General features: G+C 42.0%; 1 protein-coding gene across 1 annotated transcript in view; it reads left to right on the top strand.

Moving 5' to 3' along the window:
- Positions 1-13,367, top strand: part of CNGB3 (cyclic nucleotide gated channel subunit beta 3) — a gene marked incomplete at its 5' end in the record, with an annotated part of 244,413 nt that overhangs the window by 153,350 nt on the left and 77,696 nt on the right. Inside the window, one exon of the mRNA XM_082259003.1 lies at positions 13,180-13,339. Within this exon, the coding sequence (XP_082115129.1) occupies positions 13,180-13,339 (160 nt within the window). The remainder of the gene's footprint in view (positions 1-13,179; positions 13,340-13,367) is intronic.

The raw sequence follows: 13,367 nt of genomic DNA, 5'->3' as shown, positions 1-13,367 counted from the left end.
CATGGCTGCACCCTTCCTCCTCTGGGTGCATGGCAAGGCACGGCCCTTAAGGCCCTTCAAAATCCTCAGCACCAAGCCCATGATGCTGTTAATCCGGCCCTGGTCCTCCTCCACCGCCGCTTCCACCTACACCGCCCATAGGTGTGCGCAGCCTATTGCATTAAGGTGTGCACCCCAAAGTTGAAATACACATGCATGTGTTTGCCAGCAGGGAGAGTAATGTATCGGGGCCATGTACCTGTAGGCAAGGAGAAATAGAGCAGAGCAGGTCCCAGGGAGATCTTTCCCATCTCCTCACTGGCAATGCTATGTGCCCTAGGTGATTAGGGTGTGCCCAGGCACACCCAGCACACCCTGTGCGCACGCCTATGTCACCGCCACATCCACCACCACCTCAACCTCCCTCCTACTCCATATGGGCCTCGTCCTTCAGAGATGAAGAAGAACATTGTTTTATTTTTCTGTTTTTTTTTGTTGTTTTAAGTTATTTCCCTATCCACATTTGTTTGCAGAGCACTTGCCATGCTCTTAATTACGTTTTGCTGCCATTTGCAGCACTCTAGCCCTTTCCTTTGGTGTTTTAGAGCCATTTTAGTGCCTTAAAGTTCGGGTCCCCATTGACTTCAATGGGGTTCGGTGTCCGGGAAAAGTTCGGTAAAAGTCCGGGACACGGACCCGGACTTTTTTTTAAAGTTCGGCCGAACCCGTCGAACACGGACATCTAGGTGTCCGCTCAACCCTACTCTTAAACACTTTTGAAAACATTCCTAAACACTGCAAAATGGTGGGAAAACTGCTAAATATTAGCAGCTTTTTTAACGTCTAGTCTGCATGGAGCCTTAAACTTAACATTCAGTTGGGTTTTATATATTCAATAACTTTATTTATTTACCTATATTTCTGCACACTTTAAAGTGGAATTATCACAATTCTGCAAAAATGCAAAAAGCTAAAAACTTGGGACTTTTTAGGGTGGCACCCAGGAATATAAATTCAAAACTTAGCTGTAGGTATAAAATATATTTTCACTTTTATTTATCACTTCAAACAAAAGTGTACAAGAATCACATATACCCAATAAAGTGTTTGTTTGTTTGTTTTTTGCCCAACTACAAAGACCACCTATATATTTGCACTTTACTGAGTGTCCCATTTCACAGGTAGCAGGGTGCAAGCAACGCGATTAGCAGATAGCGCCACTTCATCAAGACCAGCAGTGAAAGGGTTATAGGACATCCATGCATTTCCATTGATCTCAATATAATGGTACCAATTGGTTTATGACATCATAGCGTTACATCAAACTAAGGCTACACTGATCTCTACAAGGGAATAGCTATTGGATTCTCATATATAGGGCTAAGAGAGGTCCAGAACTGAATGTTGTCCTGTCATGAGGCCAACAGATCAACATAGCAGGAACGAGCCTTTTAGCAACCACTGACAGTGGAAGCTGTCATATATAGAAGCACAAGAAAAACTGCCTGTATACAGTAACTGGGAAACCAAAATGAAACAAATCACCGCTCTGAAAGCAATCAACTGAGCCGGATGGATCCCGAGCAGCTGTGGCAGTCTTGTAGGAATGGGTGCTCACCAAGGTCGGTGACATGAGAAATCCATGTAAATGAAGAAGAAAGTGGCACTTCCAGACCCAGGAACTTGGAAACTTGAGTTTTATTCCTCAAATCAAAAAGCTTTTTGATTAGAAGAATAAAACTCAAGTTTCCAAGTTCCTGGGTCTGGAAGTGCCACTTTCTTCTTCATTTACATGTATACAGTAACTGACATTTGGATATCGCCGAACAGAAGGTCAAAGGGGGCAACATTTTATACATTCATCCGAGTGCCCTAACAGTCAATATTTGGCCCGAACCATTGGCTATTCCCTAACCACAACCTGCTATCTGTGAAATGGGACATTCAGTATAGTGGAAATATATAGGTAGTTTTTGTCATTAAAGCAAATGATGTACATTCTTGTGTACACAAAAAAGTCTCTGAAAATCTGTCGAAATGACAAGAGAAAATAAATATATTTCACAAAATGTAACATCGCTGTGTGTTTTTCTTTATTTTGCATTACTGTTGGAAGGATACTGATCCACTCCAAATTGGCTATTATATTTTTACATGCCTTCAATATTGCATTCCTATTTATTTAACTCATGCATTTATTCATTTATTTCCTTTATTGAATTGACTTTAATGTTGTTGTATACGGTATTTACTGAGTGCTTTTGTTTTTTGAGATAAATACTGCATTAAGAGATAGTGAATTAACGTTTTCAGTATTGCATGCGATATTTGGGACAAATGTGTCATGTGACCCAAATACCACATGTGATATGCTTTAGTGAATAGAGCCTGATATCTGCTAATACCACATGGATTTAAATTACTCAAAAAAAGGAAAAAAAAAAAAAACAGCAAAAAGTAAATATAACATCTCTGCAACAAAAAAAGAAAACAAAAAAAAACAAGAAAAGAAGATGTACATTAATAATTAAAGTGACATTAAACTGTTTTTGGAAGAAGAATTCTATTCCAGTATGTATTCTTAACCACTTGCGGACCATCCACCGTACATATTCTGTGGTGGGGCAGTTGCTCTGTGCCAGATCAGGTACCTAGTACGTGATCTAACATTTTCGGGTCTAGGGCACGCATGCGTGCCACCAGGGACCTGCTCCTGATGTGATCAAACGCAGCAGGAGCCCAGCGGCGGGTACAAGGGACTTGATTTCCACCGCCACCTGCCGATTATACAGTACACAAGCAGAACGGCGAAATGCCTATGTAAAAATGGCAAATTGCCTTTCTGTCAGTTGGAAAAGTACTGATCCTGTGTTCCTGCAAAGCAGGAACATGAATCAATGCCTTCCCCTAGTCAAAGCCCCTCCAACACAGTGAGAAAGCACTGGCTAGGCACACAGTTAACTCTTTGATCGCCCCTGATGTTAACCCCTTTCCAGACAGTGTCATAAGTACAATGACAGTGCAAATGTTTTAGCACTGATCACTGTATTAGTGTCACTGGTCCCTAAAAAGTGTCAAAAGTATCAGTTAGCGTCCAATTTGTCTGCCGTAACATCGCAGTCCCATGATAAGTCACTGATTGCGGCCATTAATAGTAAAAAAATAAAAAACAAATAAAAATATTCCATAGTTTGTAGATGCTATAACTTTTGCGCAAACCAATTATTATACGCTTATCGGGATTTTTTTTTACCAAAAATATGTAGCAGAATACCTATATTGATGAAGAAATTATTTTTTAAAAAAATTTAGTTTTTTTGGATATGTTTTATAGCAGAAAGTAAAAAATATTTTTTTTGTTTTTTTTTTTTTCAAAAATGTGGGTCTTTTTTCGTTTATAGCTAAATAAAAAAAATCAGAGGTGGTCAAATACCACCAAAAGAAAGCTCTATTTGTGGGAAAAAAGGACAAAAATTTGATTTGGGTACAAGTGTCACAGGACCCTGCAATTGTCAGTTAAAGTAATGCAGTGCTGTATCTGAAAAAATGGCCTGGTTTATGAAGGGGGGGTAAATCTTCCAGAGGTCAAGTGGTAAACCCCTTCACGCCTAAGGGTAAAACAAATCTAAATGCCTAAGCCCAATTTTGTCATTTTGACATGTGTTAGTAAAACCGTACATATCATCACAACTACTCTGTGCATTCAGCTGGATTATACCTTGTTTTTCTTTTTTTAGGACAAATTGGGCTTTCATTTGGCGATAAATGGTAATGGATATCTCCTGGTTTTTCTTTATTATGAAAGGAAAACTGGCCCAAAAAAGTAAAAAAAAAAAAAAAAAAAAATTATTGTTCTTTTAAGCTAATTTGTATTCTGCTACATTTTTTTTGGTAAAAAATACCAATAAGCGTATTTTGATTGGTTTATCGCGTCTACAAACTAGGGAAAAGATTTATGTCATTTTTATTATTTATTTTTTTTTTTTTACTAGTAATGGCGGCGATTTGGGATTTTTAGTGGGATTGCAGCAGACAGATGGGACCCCCAACTGATATTTTTGACACTTTTGGAGGGACCAGTGACATTACTACAGTAATCAGTGCTAATAATATGCACTGTTACTGTAATAATGACACTGGCATGAAAGGGGTTAACTCGGGGGCGATCAAAGGGTTAATTGTGAGCCTAGGAGGTGTTTTCTAACTGTATGGGGGAGGGACTTGTGGAATCAACACAGAGACCTGTGATCCTAAATAGAATGATCACAGGCGCTCTGTGTTCTTTCCAGAGAGAACAACGGTCTGCTGTGTTTACAACAGCAGACTGTCGTTCTCTCTCCACCCGGAGAGATCGCAGGTGCCTGGTTGTAATCGCAGCCACCGTCCCTGTTGAGTGGCTTCCCCGCTGCCTCATGGGGGCGCGAGCGTGCCCCCAGGAGGGCTCCCACGAACCGCTGTACCTATATCTGCGGCGGGCTGGCGGGCGGACGGATGGCAAGTAGTTAAATTAGAACCAATGTCAGTTAGTGTAAGTTTGCTTTATATAGGATTTAAAAAATCAAAATGCGCACTAATGATTCTAGGCTGTACTATGGATACAAACAACAACTAACATACACATATGTGGTATCGCTGCGATTGTCAGGAGCAGGAGAATATATTTTATATTTTTATTATAACGTTTTTTTTTTGGGATAGATAACGATGGATAGGAACACCTATCAGGATTTTTATTGCTGTCTGTGTCCCCATTAAGGAGATTCACCCTGTCTGAATGTCATGTTTACTGTTTTTATTGACAGTGAAAGTATAAGAAAACCTTAAATTGTGGGTTGTTTCCAGAACAGTATTAGAGGGGAAATCTTCAAACGGGGACACTAGTTCAGGTGAACCCAGGTGACGGCCAGGGATTGCCTCACTTTGGAGGGATTTCCTTTTACTTCCTGTTTTGACTATTGGACAGGAAGTGAAGGGAAATCTCCCCTATGGTACACAAAAAAAAAAACCTGACAGGGTTTCTCTATCCAAGATAAGAAAAAAAAAAATACCTTTAGTTCTATTTTAACTCAAAAAAAATTATATTGCTCTCCAAATTCCTTTTTTTCTTGCTGTTGTGATCCAATGTCTTGTTAGGGTGGCGATGTTCACTCTCCATGCTCCCACATTATACAAGGAGGCAAAAAAAAGAAACATTTTTTGAAAAATAGATTACAGGGCTATTTATTACTGGATGTGTGTGGATAATGTTTTGATAATAGGGATATCATTTAGTGTTGCTTTAACTATTTAAAATGTACAGATGTGCCTTTTATTTTGCAGCAGTTTCTTTAAAGCCCTTGCTGTTAAATCATTGTCCTTTATCTGATCTTAAAATCCATTCATCATTCCTTTGACTCCCACATCTAAAATGGGGGGTGAGGATTGCAACCCCTCGCTCCCTCTCAGACATCAATTCCATAACACAATAATGCATTCAGTACCATCTATGCAACCACACATTTTTCTCTATCATATTAAGCAGATATATTTTTTTATTATTTAACATCATCAGTTTATCTCTTACCATCAATTGCCTCACAGAAATCATGGGCTTATTGTTATATATTATACAAGGTAATAGCTTTGCTAACATGTTTTCCACCCTTCAGAAAATAATTCATTTCTTATTGAACACTGTAACATTCAACTGACTTCTGCATTCCAGCATTTATACATCTACAGCTTCAGCTAACCCACTTATCAAATTAGACTGTTTATTACATTCAAATCAACCCAAAAATCATCATTTGCTTACATTTCTCTTCTAGCACAGTGCCTAGCACTAGCTAGATCATGATCTTTTTTTGTAATTCCCTAGTTTTGTGGGTGATTGTGAGGTGAGTTTTATGCAAATGTGCTGACCTAGAACATAGTGGTAGAAGGAGTGAGCAGAAGGATGACCTCATAATTCTGCTGCTGCTCTTTCAGTTAGCATGGTGGGAGTATGGAGATGCCACTAAATCCCTCAACTGGAACAGAGAAAGAACTGTGGCAGAGCTTTGTAAATTGTTTTACTGGATGAACATAAATATGATTCTGTAGCAAGTGACCATAAACAAAATTGCTGGTACTACCATTACACTATCTTTCAGCATATAGCCTTGCCCTTGATGGTATGCAATGATATAGATACAAAAAAATATAACGTGGCGGCTGGTGCTTCATGGGCTGGGGAGGGGGAGGGGGCGGCTGACGGACTGCACCATACACCCCCCCCCCCCGGACCACACCAGCCGGCACACCCTAGCATTGCCGCCTGCAAGAGACCATACACAGGCAATTCAAGTTTCCAAGAAGCAGATCCTGCAGACAGACACCAAGACAGGACTGATGCATTCATGGCAGGCAGATCACAGTGCAGATCTCCCTGTGCATCACACACAACACATGCCATTGGTGCTCTTTTCTGCACTTACCTGATTTGCAGCGGCGGCTTCTCCTCAGTCCTCAGTCCCCCGCACCTCCCCGTGTCTCCCCGCGTCTCCTCGAGTCCTCCCTTCTCCTCCTCGGACCCGCTTCCTGATTGGCCAGGAGGAGGATCCGTGTGACAATAGCGAATATTCATTTGTTATTGTCACACAAATGGGTGGGCCCAAGCATATTAAAGCCTCTGGCTCTAATCATGTGCTTCAGAAAAAAAAAAACCCCATTGAACTCCATGCGTCTGGCGCCCCACATGTAGATTAGGGAGCCGGATGCATGGATAGGGGGCGGCGCCCCTGCGCCCCCAACGCACCAGCTGCAACTGCCTGGCCCTCAGATTGCAACAGGCTACATCCAGGCAAAGCAATTATGTAGAATATGAATCTCTTCTTACATGTGCTCAGGGCTGGCCCAAGACATTGTGCTGCCTGGGTCCAGGAATGAAATGCGGCCCCCCCCCCCCCCAAAAAAAATTCACGCCCTCCAAGAAGCCCCCACATTCTATAGGACTATGAAAGCAGTCAGAGGGGTGTGAGTGTGTACAGAGTGACAGCAGGAGCAGGACAGAGCACTAGACACTGGGCAGATGAGCGCACCAGGCTTTCTACTGTCTATAGTGCCACAGTGCCCTGCAGGGCTGCGGGCATGGTACAGAAGAATGCAGTGCTGCGGGCATAATACAGGAAAATGCAGTGCTGCGGGCATAATACAGAAGAATGCAGGGCTGTAGACATGGTACAGGAGAATGCAGGGCTGTGGACATGGTACAGGAGAATGCAGGGCTGCGGGCATGGTACAGAAGAATGCAGTGCTGCGGGCATAATACAGGAAAATGCAGTGCTGCGGGCATAATACAGAAGAATGCAGGGCTGTAGACATGGTACAGGAGAATGCAGGGCTGTGGGCATGGTACAGGAGAATGCAGGGCTGCGGGCATGGTACAGAAAAATGCGGGGCTGTGGGCATGGTACAGGAGAATGCAGGGCTGCGGCCATGGTACAGGAGAATGCAGGGCTGCGGGCATGGTACAGGAGAATGCGGAGCTGTGGGCATGGTACAGGAGAATGCGGGGCTGTGGGCATGGTACAGGAGAATGCAGGGCTGCGGGCATGGTACAGAAAAATGCGGGGCTGTAGGCATGGTACAGGAGAATGCAGGGCCTGTGGCCATGGTACAGGAGAATGCAGGGCTGTGGGCATGGTACAGGAGAATGCGGGGCTGCGGGCATGGTACAGGAGAATGTGGGGCTGTGGGCATGGTACAGGAGAATGCAGGGCTGCGGGCATGGGACAGGAGAATGTGGGGCTGTGGGCATGGTACAGGAGAATGCGGGGCTGCGGGCATAAATGCAGGGCTGTGGGCATGGTACAGGAGAATGCAGGGCTGTGGGCATGGTACAGGAGAATGCGGGGCTGCGGGCATGGTGCATGAGAATGCAGGGCTGCCGGCATGGTGCAGGAGAATGCGGGGCTGTGGGCATGGCACAGGAGAATGCAGGGCTGCGGGCATGGTGCATGAGAATGCAGGGCTGTGGGCATGGTGCAGAAGAATGCGGGGCTGCGGTCATGGTGCAGGAGAATGCGGGGCTGCGGGCATGGTGCCGGAAAATGTGGGGCTGCGGGCATGGTGCAAGAGAATACAGTGCTGCGGGCATGGAAGAGGAAAATGCGGGTCTGCGGGCATGGTACAAGAGAATGAGGGGCTGCGGGCATGGTAGAGGAGAATGCGGGGCTGCGGGCATGGAAGAGGAGAATGCGGGGCTGCGGGCATGGTACAAGCGAATGTGGTGCTGCGGGCATACTACAGGAGATGAAGTGCTGCGGGCATTTACCATGCCCGCAGCACTGCATCTTCTGTAGAATGCCTGCAGCCCGGCATAATGGCAGGTAGTGTGGCTGTGGAGCAGTCTCACTTACCTGTTCCTAAAGGCGCCTTAGGATTTAAAAATGGTGCCACCCGGCACCAAAACGCACCGCGCATGCGCCGCCGCCGCTCGGGAAAGCCCGCACATTTTCAGCTATTTCCGGAAAAAGCCGAACATTTACGGGCTTTCGGCTTTCCCAAGCAGCGGCGGCGCATGCGCAGTGTGCATGTCAGGCTGGCCGCGGACCTTTTTTTTTTTTTTAACTCGAGCAATAGTCGAAGAAGAGAAGAGGCAGCCGGGGGCCGTCCCTCTCTAAGTGCCGCCTGGGTCCCATGGTCCCACCGAGACCCATGGTAGGGCCGGCACTGCATGTGCTAAGTATGACCTTGAAAGAGGGCAGGTTCTAATAATCTGGAAGTAGGGGCCCTGATTCAGGAAGGGAGAAGCATAAACAGAATTTGCTCCAGAGCTTAGTGAATGTGGTGAAGTTTCACATTGCTAAAAATACCCAATCATATGCAAGGAAAATTTTAAAAAAAGTGCTTTAACTTGCACATGATTGAATGATTGAAGCCACCAGAGCTTCATCTCCTTCACTAATTTCCAGGGAAAATTCCCTTGTAAAGTGCAACTTCCCTTTGCAAAGTTAAAGTAGAACTATAAGCAAAACTTTTTTTTTTATTTTGGATAAAGTAAGGGAGGATTATAACCCCTGTGAGATATTATTTTGCCATCTGTGTCCCATTGCGTGGATTTCCCTTTACTTCCTGTCTCACAGCCAAACACGAAATGAGGGGAAATCCCTTCAAACTAAGGGAATTTATTGAGGACCCCCAGGTCACCAGAGCTAGTGTCCCCATTGGAAGATTTCCCCTTCATTACTTTTCTGGGGACAACCCAAAATTTGGGATTTTCTTTTATTTTCACTTTCAATGATAATGGTAAACAGGACAAATAGAGAGGGTGAATCTCCTTAACGGAGTACGGACAGCAATAAAAACGAAGTGTTCTTATCCCTCTGCACTCTATCTGAAAACAAAAAGTTTTGACTTTTGTTATACCTTAAGTCGTTTTACCTTTAGTAAATCAACCCCAATATGTTTAAATGGCTTGACACGGTTGCTGTCCTAATATATTATACATTTTAAAAACTAGATTGCCTCTGGAATTCCATGTGGTTCCCATGCTTCATAGACAGCAATATCTCCTATAGTTAGAGGTGATTTCTAACCTAATAGATTAAAAGACAATTAGAAGGGATTCAAGTATAAAAAGTGAGAGGGAAAGAAAATTTGCCTGCTAGTTTTCAATTATTGGTCATGAATATATTTTCTGTCCAGACTCTTCAGTTTAGAAAATTAAGCATGCCGAACCCACAAAGACTCAGTAGCCATATAGTTTAAACTCAAACAAGGTGGTAAAGTCTGTACCATGAAGTAATGTAAGCAGTACAAGATGTTAAACACTGTAACAGCATAACAATTATATTAAACTGTATAAATATATAATGGTATCCAGCATATGGTAAAATTATATGTTTATACAGTATTTGTCTCTCATTTAAGGAACTCAAATTGATTTTTAAAAGACAGCCCCCGTTGGTGAGAGAATAACCTTCTATCCCAACAATAACCAAAAAGATATTAAAGTGGAACTTCACTCTCCTAATCAACATTGACTATTTTTAATCATTATGCTACTAGCATTAGTAAGTAGATTGGAAAGTATATCATATTCAAAACAGGACACTAGAAATGCTCTACATAAGAGCTGGGATTCTTTAGATGCCAATAACTTGAGTCGTAGTCACATACTAAAATTCAATTACTTTATTCATATATTTTATGTTAAAAAGTAGAGAAAGAAGATATAGACATATTAAAAACATGAAAAGAATTCATGTTTGATATCCACATAGTGAATTCATTACAGTCGCTTGTCATGGTGTAGCAATCCCAACATGTTTCACTGTTTGACACCTCAGAAGATATGTAATACCACACCAAAAACTGCAATTGGTTGCATTAATACGGAATCCGCAGGGATTGCTCAAACAAGAGTTAAAATCCAAATTTCACACCAGGAAGGAGGGAAGAGAGAGGTATTTCCCCTAAGGCCAAAGGAGAAGCTGTTGTGTAGTTAGCCGCAGGAGGGGCAATCAAAGCAGGTACAGGGCTTTGGTGTGGCCTAAACACAGACCCACCAGGTAACCAGAGCTCTAAAACAACCCTCAGATGGAGAGTGCAATCCACAGGATACTTCCAAGGGGGATGAAAACGCTTGCAATAATACACATCACTGCTTAAACTTCCATTAGCCACGATCGTGCCTGCCACAGCCCCCTGCCAACACTGGCTCATATTCACTTGTTTTAAACGTTATTTTACATTTTACTTCATAGATTCCATGCCTAGGCAAATGATGCCATACATCCCATCAGTCTTCAGGATTGGAGGAGGAGTTTTCTCAGCTAAGCACGCCCTCCTGCCTGCATGCCTGAGCTAAGGGCAGATGGATTCCAGGAAATAAATGCTTAATGAATTGTCTGCCCTTGCTCAAGATGGCCACAGCCAGAAATGCTAGGGGGTGTTTTTCAAAGTGATTTAAAAAAAAAAAAACATGGAGACATTGATGGATATATGAGTTTGCTTTGAATATTAAAAATGAATTAAATAGTGTTTGTGGTGTGTGGTGCTCAGATGCATTGCAGTTCTGCTTTAAGTTTCTTTACTGCAGGCTTAAATTGGTCAGCTGTGGAGGCTGTGCCTTCTCTCACAAGTGGTGAGCTTTTTTGTTTCCCAGACAATCACAGAAAAGAATGAGAAAGAAGATAAGAATTATTATCTGTTTGCCAGCAGTACAAAGAGATTTTTTCCGATAGCAGTCAAAAGTCCGAGGACTTTATGAGACAATTTATCTACATTTCTGAGAAGGGAATATCCAGGTTTTATACTGACATAACTTAAAGCCCAACTCAAGCTTTGGGTAAAAAAAAAAAAAAGTAAATTGTCCAAATGTTGTTAAAATAACAAGGCAGCTATGGCTGCAAAACTCATGTCCTCTCCAGCACTGGTCCCAAGGCTTAAGGCTGCATTCTGCAGTTATCTTCCTTTTCCAGGCTGAATGGCACCCAGAGCCATCCATCCCTCTTCCAGTGAGCCTAGGATGTCATTCAGCTGCTCACAAGAGGATGGGTGCTGCAGAGAATGTCACTCAATTCTATACACAAGCTTCATTCTCTGCAGCATCCAGGACCAACCTCAGCCACAGAAGACCATAAGATGAAGAGGATCCCATAACTTTACATGACCAGCCAGCAGAGACAGCTGATAAAGGTATGTATATTAAACAATTTAAAAAAGTATATATGAAGCGGTGGTGGGGATGTGGTGGGGTGAGTTAGGTTGTCAGAGGACTAGGGTTGCCCAACCCTTAATTGGGCTTTAATAATATTTATTAATTATTGTATTATAATTTTTTGCTTCAAGTGGTAGATGCTCCACTTGGGGCCTTTAAAAAATCTATGCTCTGCCCTCTTTTGAATGCTGCCCGGGCATGTATACCATCTATGTGGAAAAAGACGACCCCTCCGCAGATTGCTCAATGGCTCAAGAGGGTGGAGGAGATTAATAGGATGGAAAATCTGATCGCGTCCTCCCAGCATAGAGGAGATGGACATGCGGAAAAATGGAAGATGTGGGATCTATATATTACCTCAAGAGAAGGGGTAAGCCTTATGGCAGAATGATTAAATGAGTGGGCAGTTGTTTCTAAAATAGTATGTGGTCTGACGGTAGGGTCAAACATAGTTTGGGGATACATTTTATTTTCTCCCCCCCCCCCCTCTTTTTTTTTTTCTCCTTCTCTCTCTCTTTCTTTCTTTATTATTTGTTCTTAATGGTAGACTTTTCTGTCTACTTGAAAAAAAAAAAAAAAGTTACATACCAGAGAGGGCATTTTCTTTTTTGCGGTATTTAAGAGGAGAGTTGATTTATATATGTGATGATGTCAAACTCTTACCGAGGTTCTTTCTTTTTTTCTTTTGTATAATATGTGCATTGCCTGTATCTGGTTGTATCTAATAAACTTTATAAATAAAAAAAAAAATAATTATTGTATTATTAATTTATACACTTACATTAGTATCACATAGAATACTGTCATTATGGTTCGAGTGTCGGTAGTCAAGAAAATATAAAGAGTATTTGGGATTGCAAGATGTTGATACCAACACAAATACTATTCATATAAAAAAATACAAAATTAAATATTATTAAATACGTTGTTGTATCAATGTGTGTCTTTTATATCTGCCTGGAGTTCTGCTTCAGGGGTTAATAAGGCCTCAGCAAACATCACATTTTGCTTTGCTTGCTTCAGGAACCTGCATTCAAATTGGGATGCAAATGCACTCTCTCCAACATGCTTAAAATGTACGACAGTCCTTTGGATGCTCTTTTCAATTTGCTTCCATTATATTTTCATTTCCTAGCACCTTCTGTCTTGTACTCTTTAGCACCAATGTATTAATTTTGTAAAAATCTTTTTGTTGATATGAAAAATTCATAAAAGTAGGAGGTTGATGGAATTCTAAACAGGCAGTGGTCAAAAATGATTGCAAGAATAGTGGAAGGAAAATTTTAAAAACTTGGCTAACCAAAGATAAGCAGCTCTTAGGACTAGACCACAGAAAATGCCATTAGTGTCCATGCTGAGGTGTCCATCTGTCCACGCTGCTAGATGAGACCTGCTGTAAAAATCCCTCTGCTGTCAATCTAGCTTTTTCCCTAAATGTAAGGAAACTTTTTATTCCATTTTGTACCCTTTAAATAAGCCAATTTCTGATAATATGTTCTTCAAATGTATTCTTATAGATGCGTGATGTGATTGGAGCTGCAACCTCAGGACAGAGCTATTACCGCTCTTGTGTTGACAAAACTATTTCATACATGAGCAAAAACAAAATCCCTAAACATGTTCAGAATCGTGTGCTGAGCTGGTATGAGTATACATGGGATTCACAAGGAATGCTAGGTATGTATATAACGTATAGTATGTATTG

This window comes from Pelophylax lessonae, assembly GCF_965119305.1.
Source record: "Pelophylax lessonae genome assembly, chromosome: 5".
Lineage (NCBI taxonomy): Eukaryota > Metazoa > Chordata > Amphibia > Anura > Ranidae > Pelophylax > Pelophylax lessonae.
Note: the sequence above shows the minus strand (reverse complement) of the source record. Positions and strands in the feature narration are given on the sequence as shown.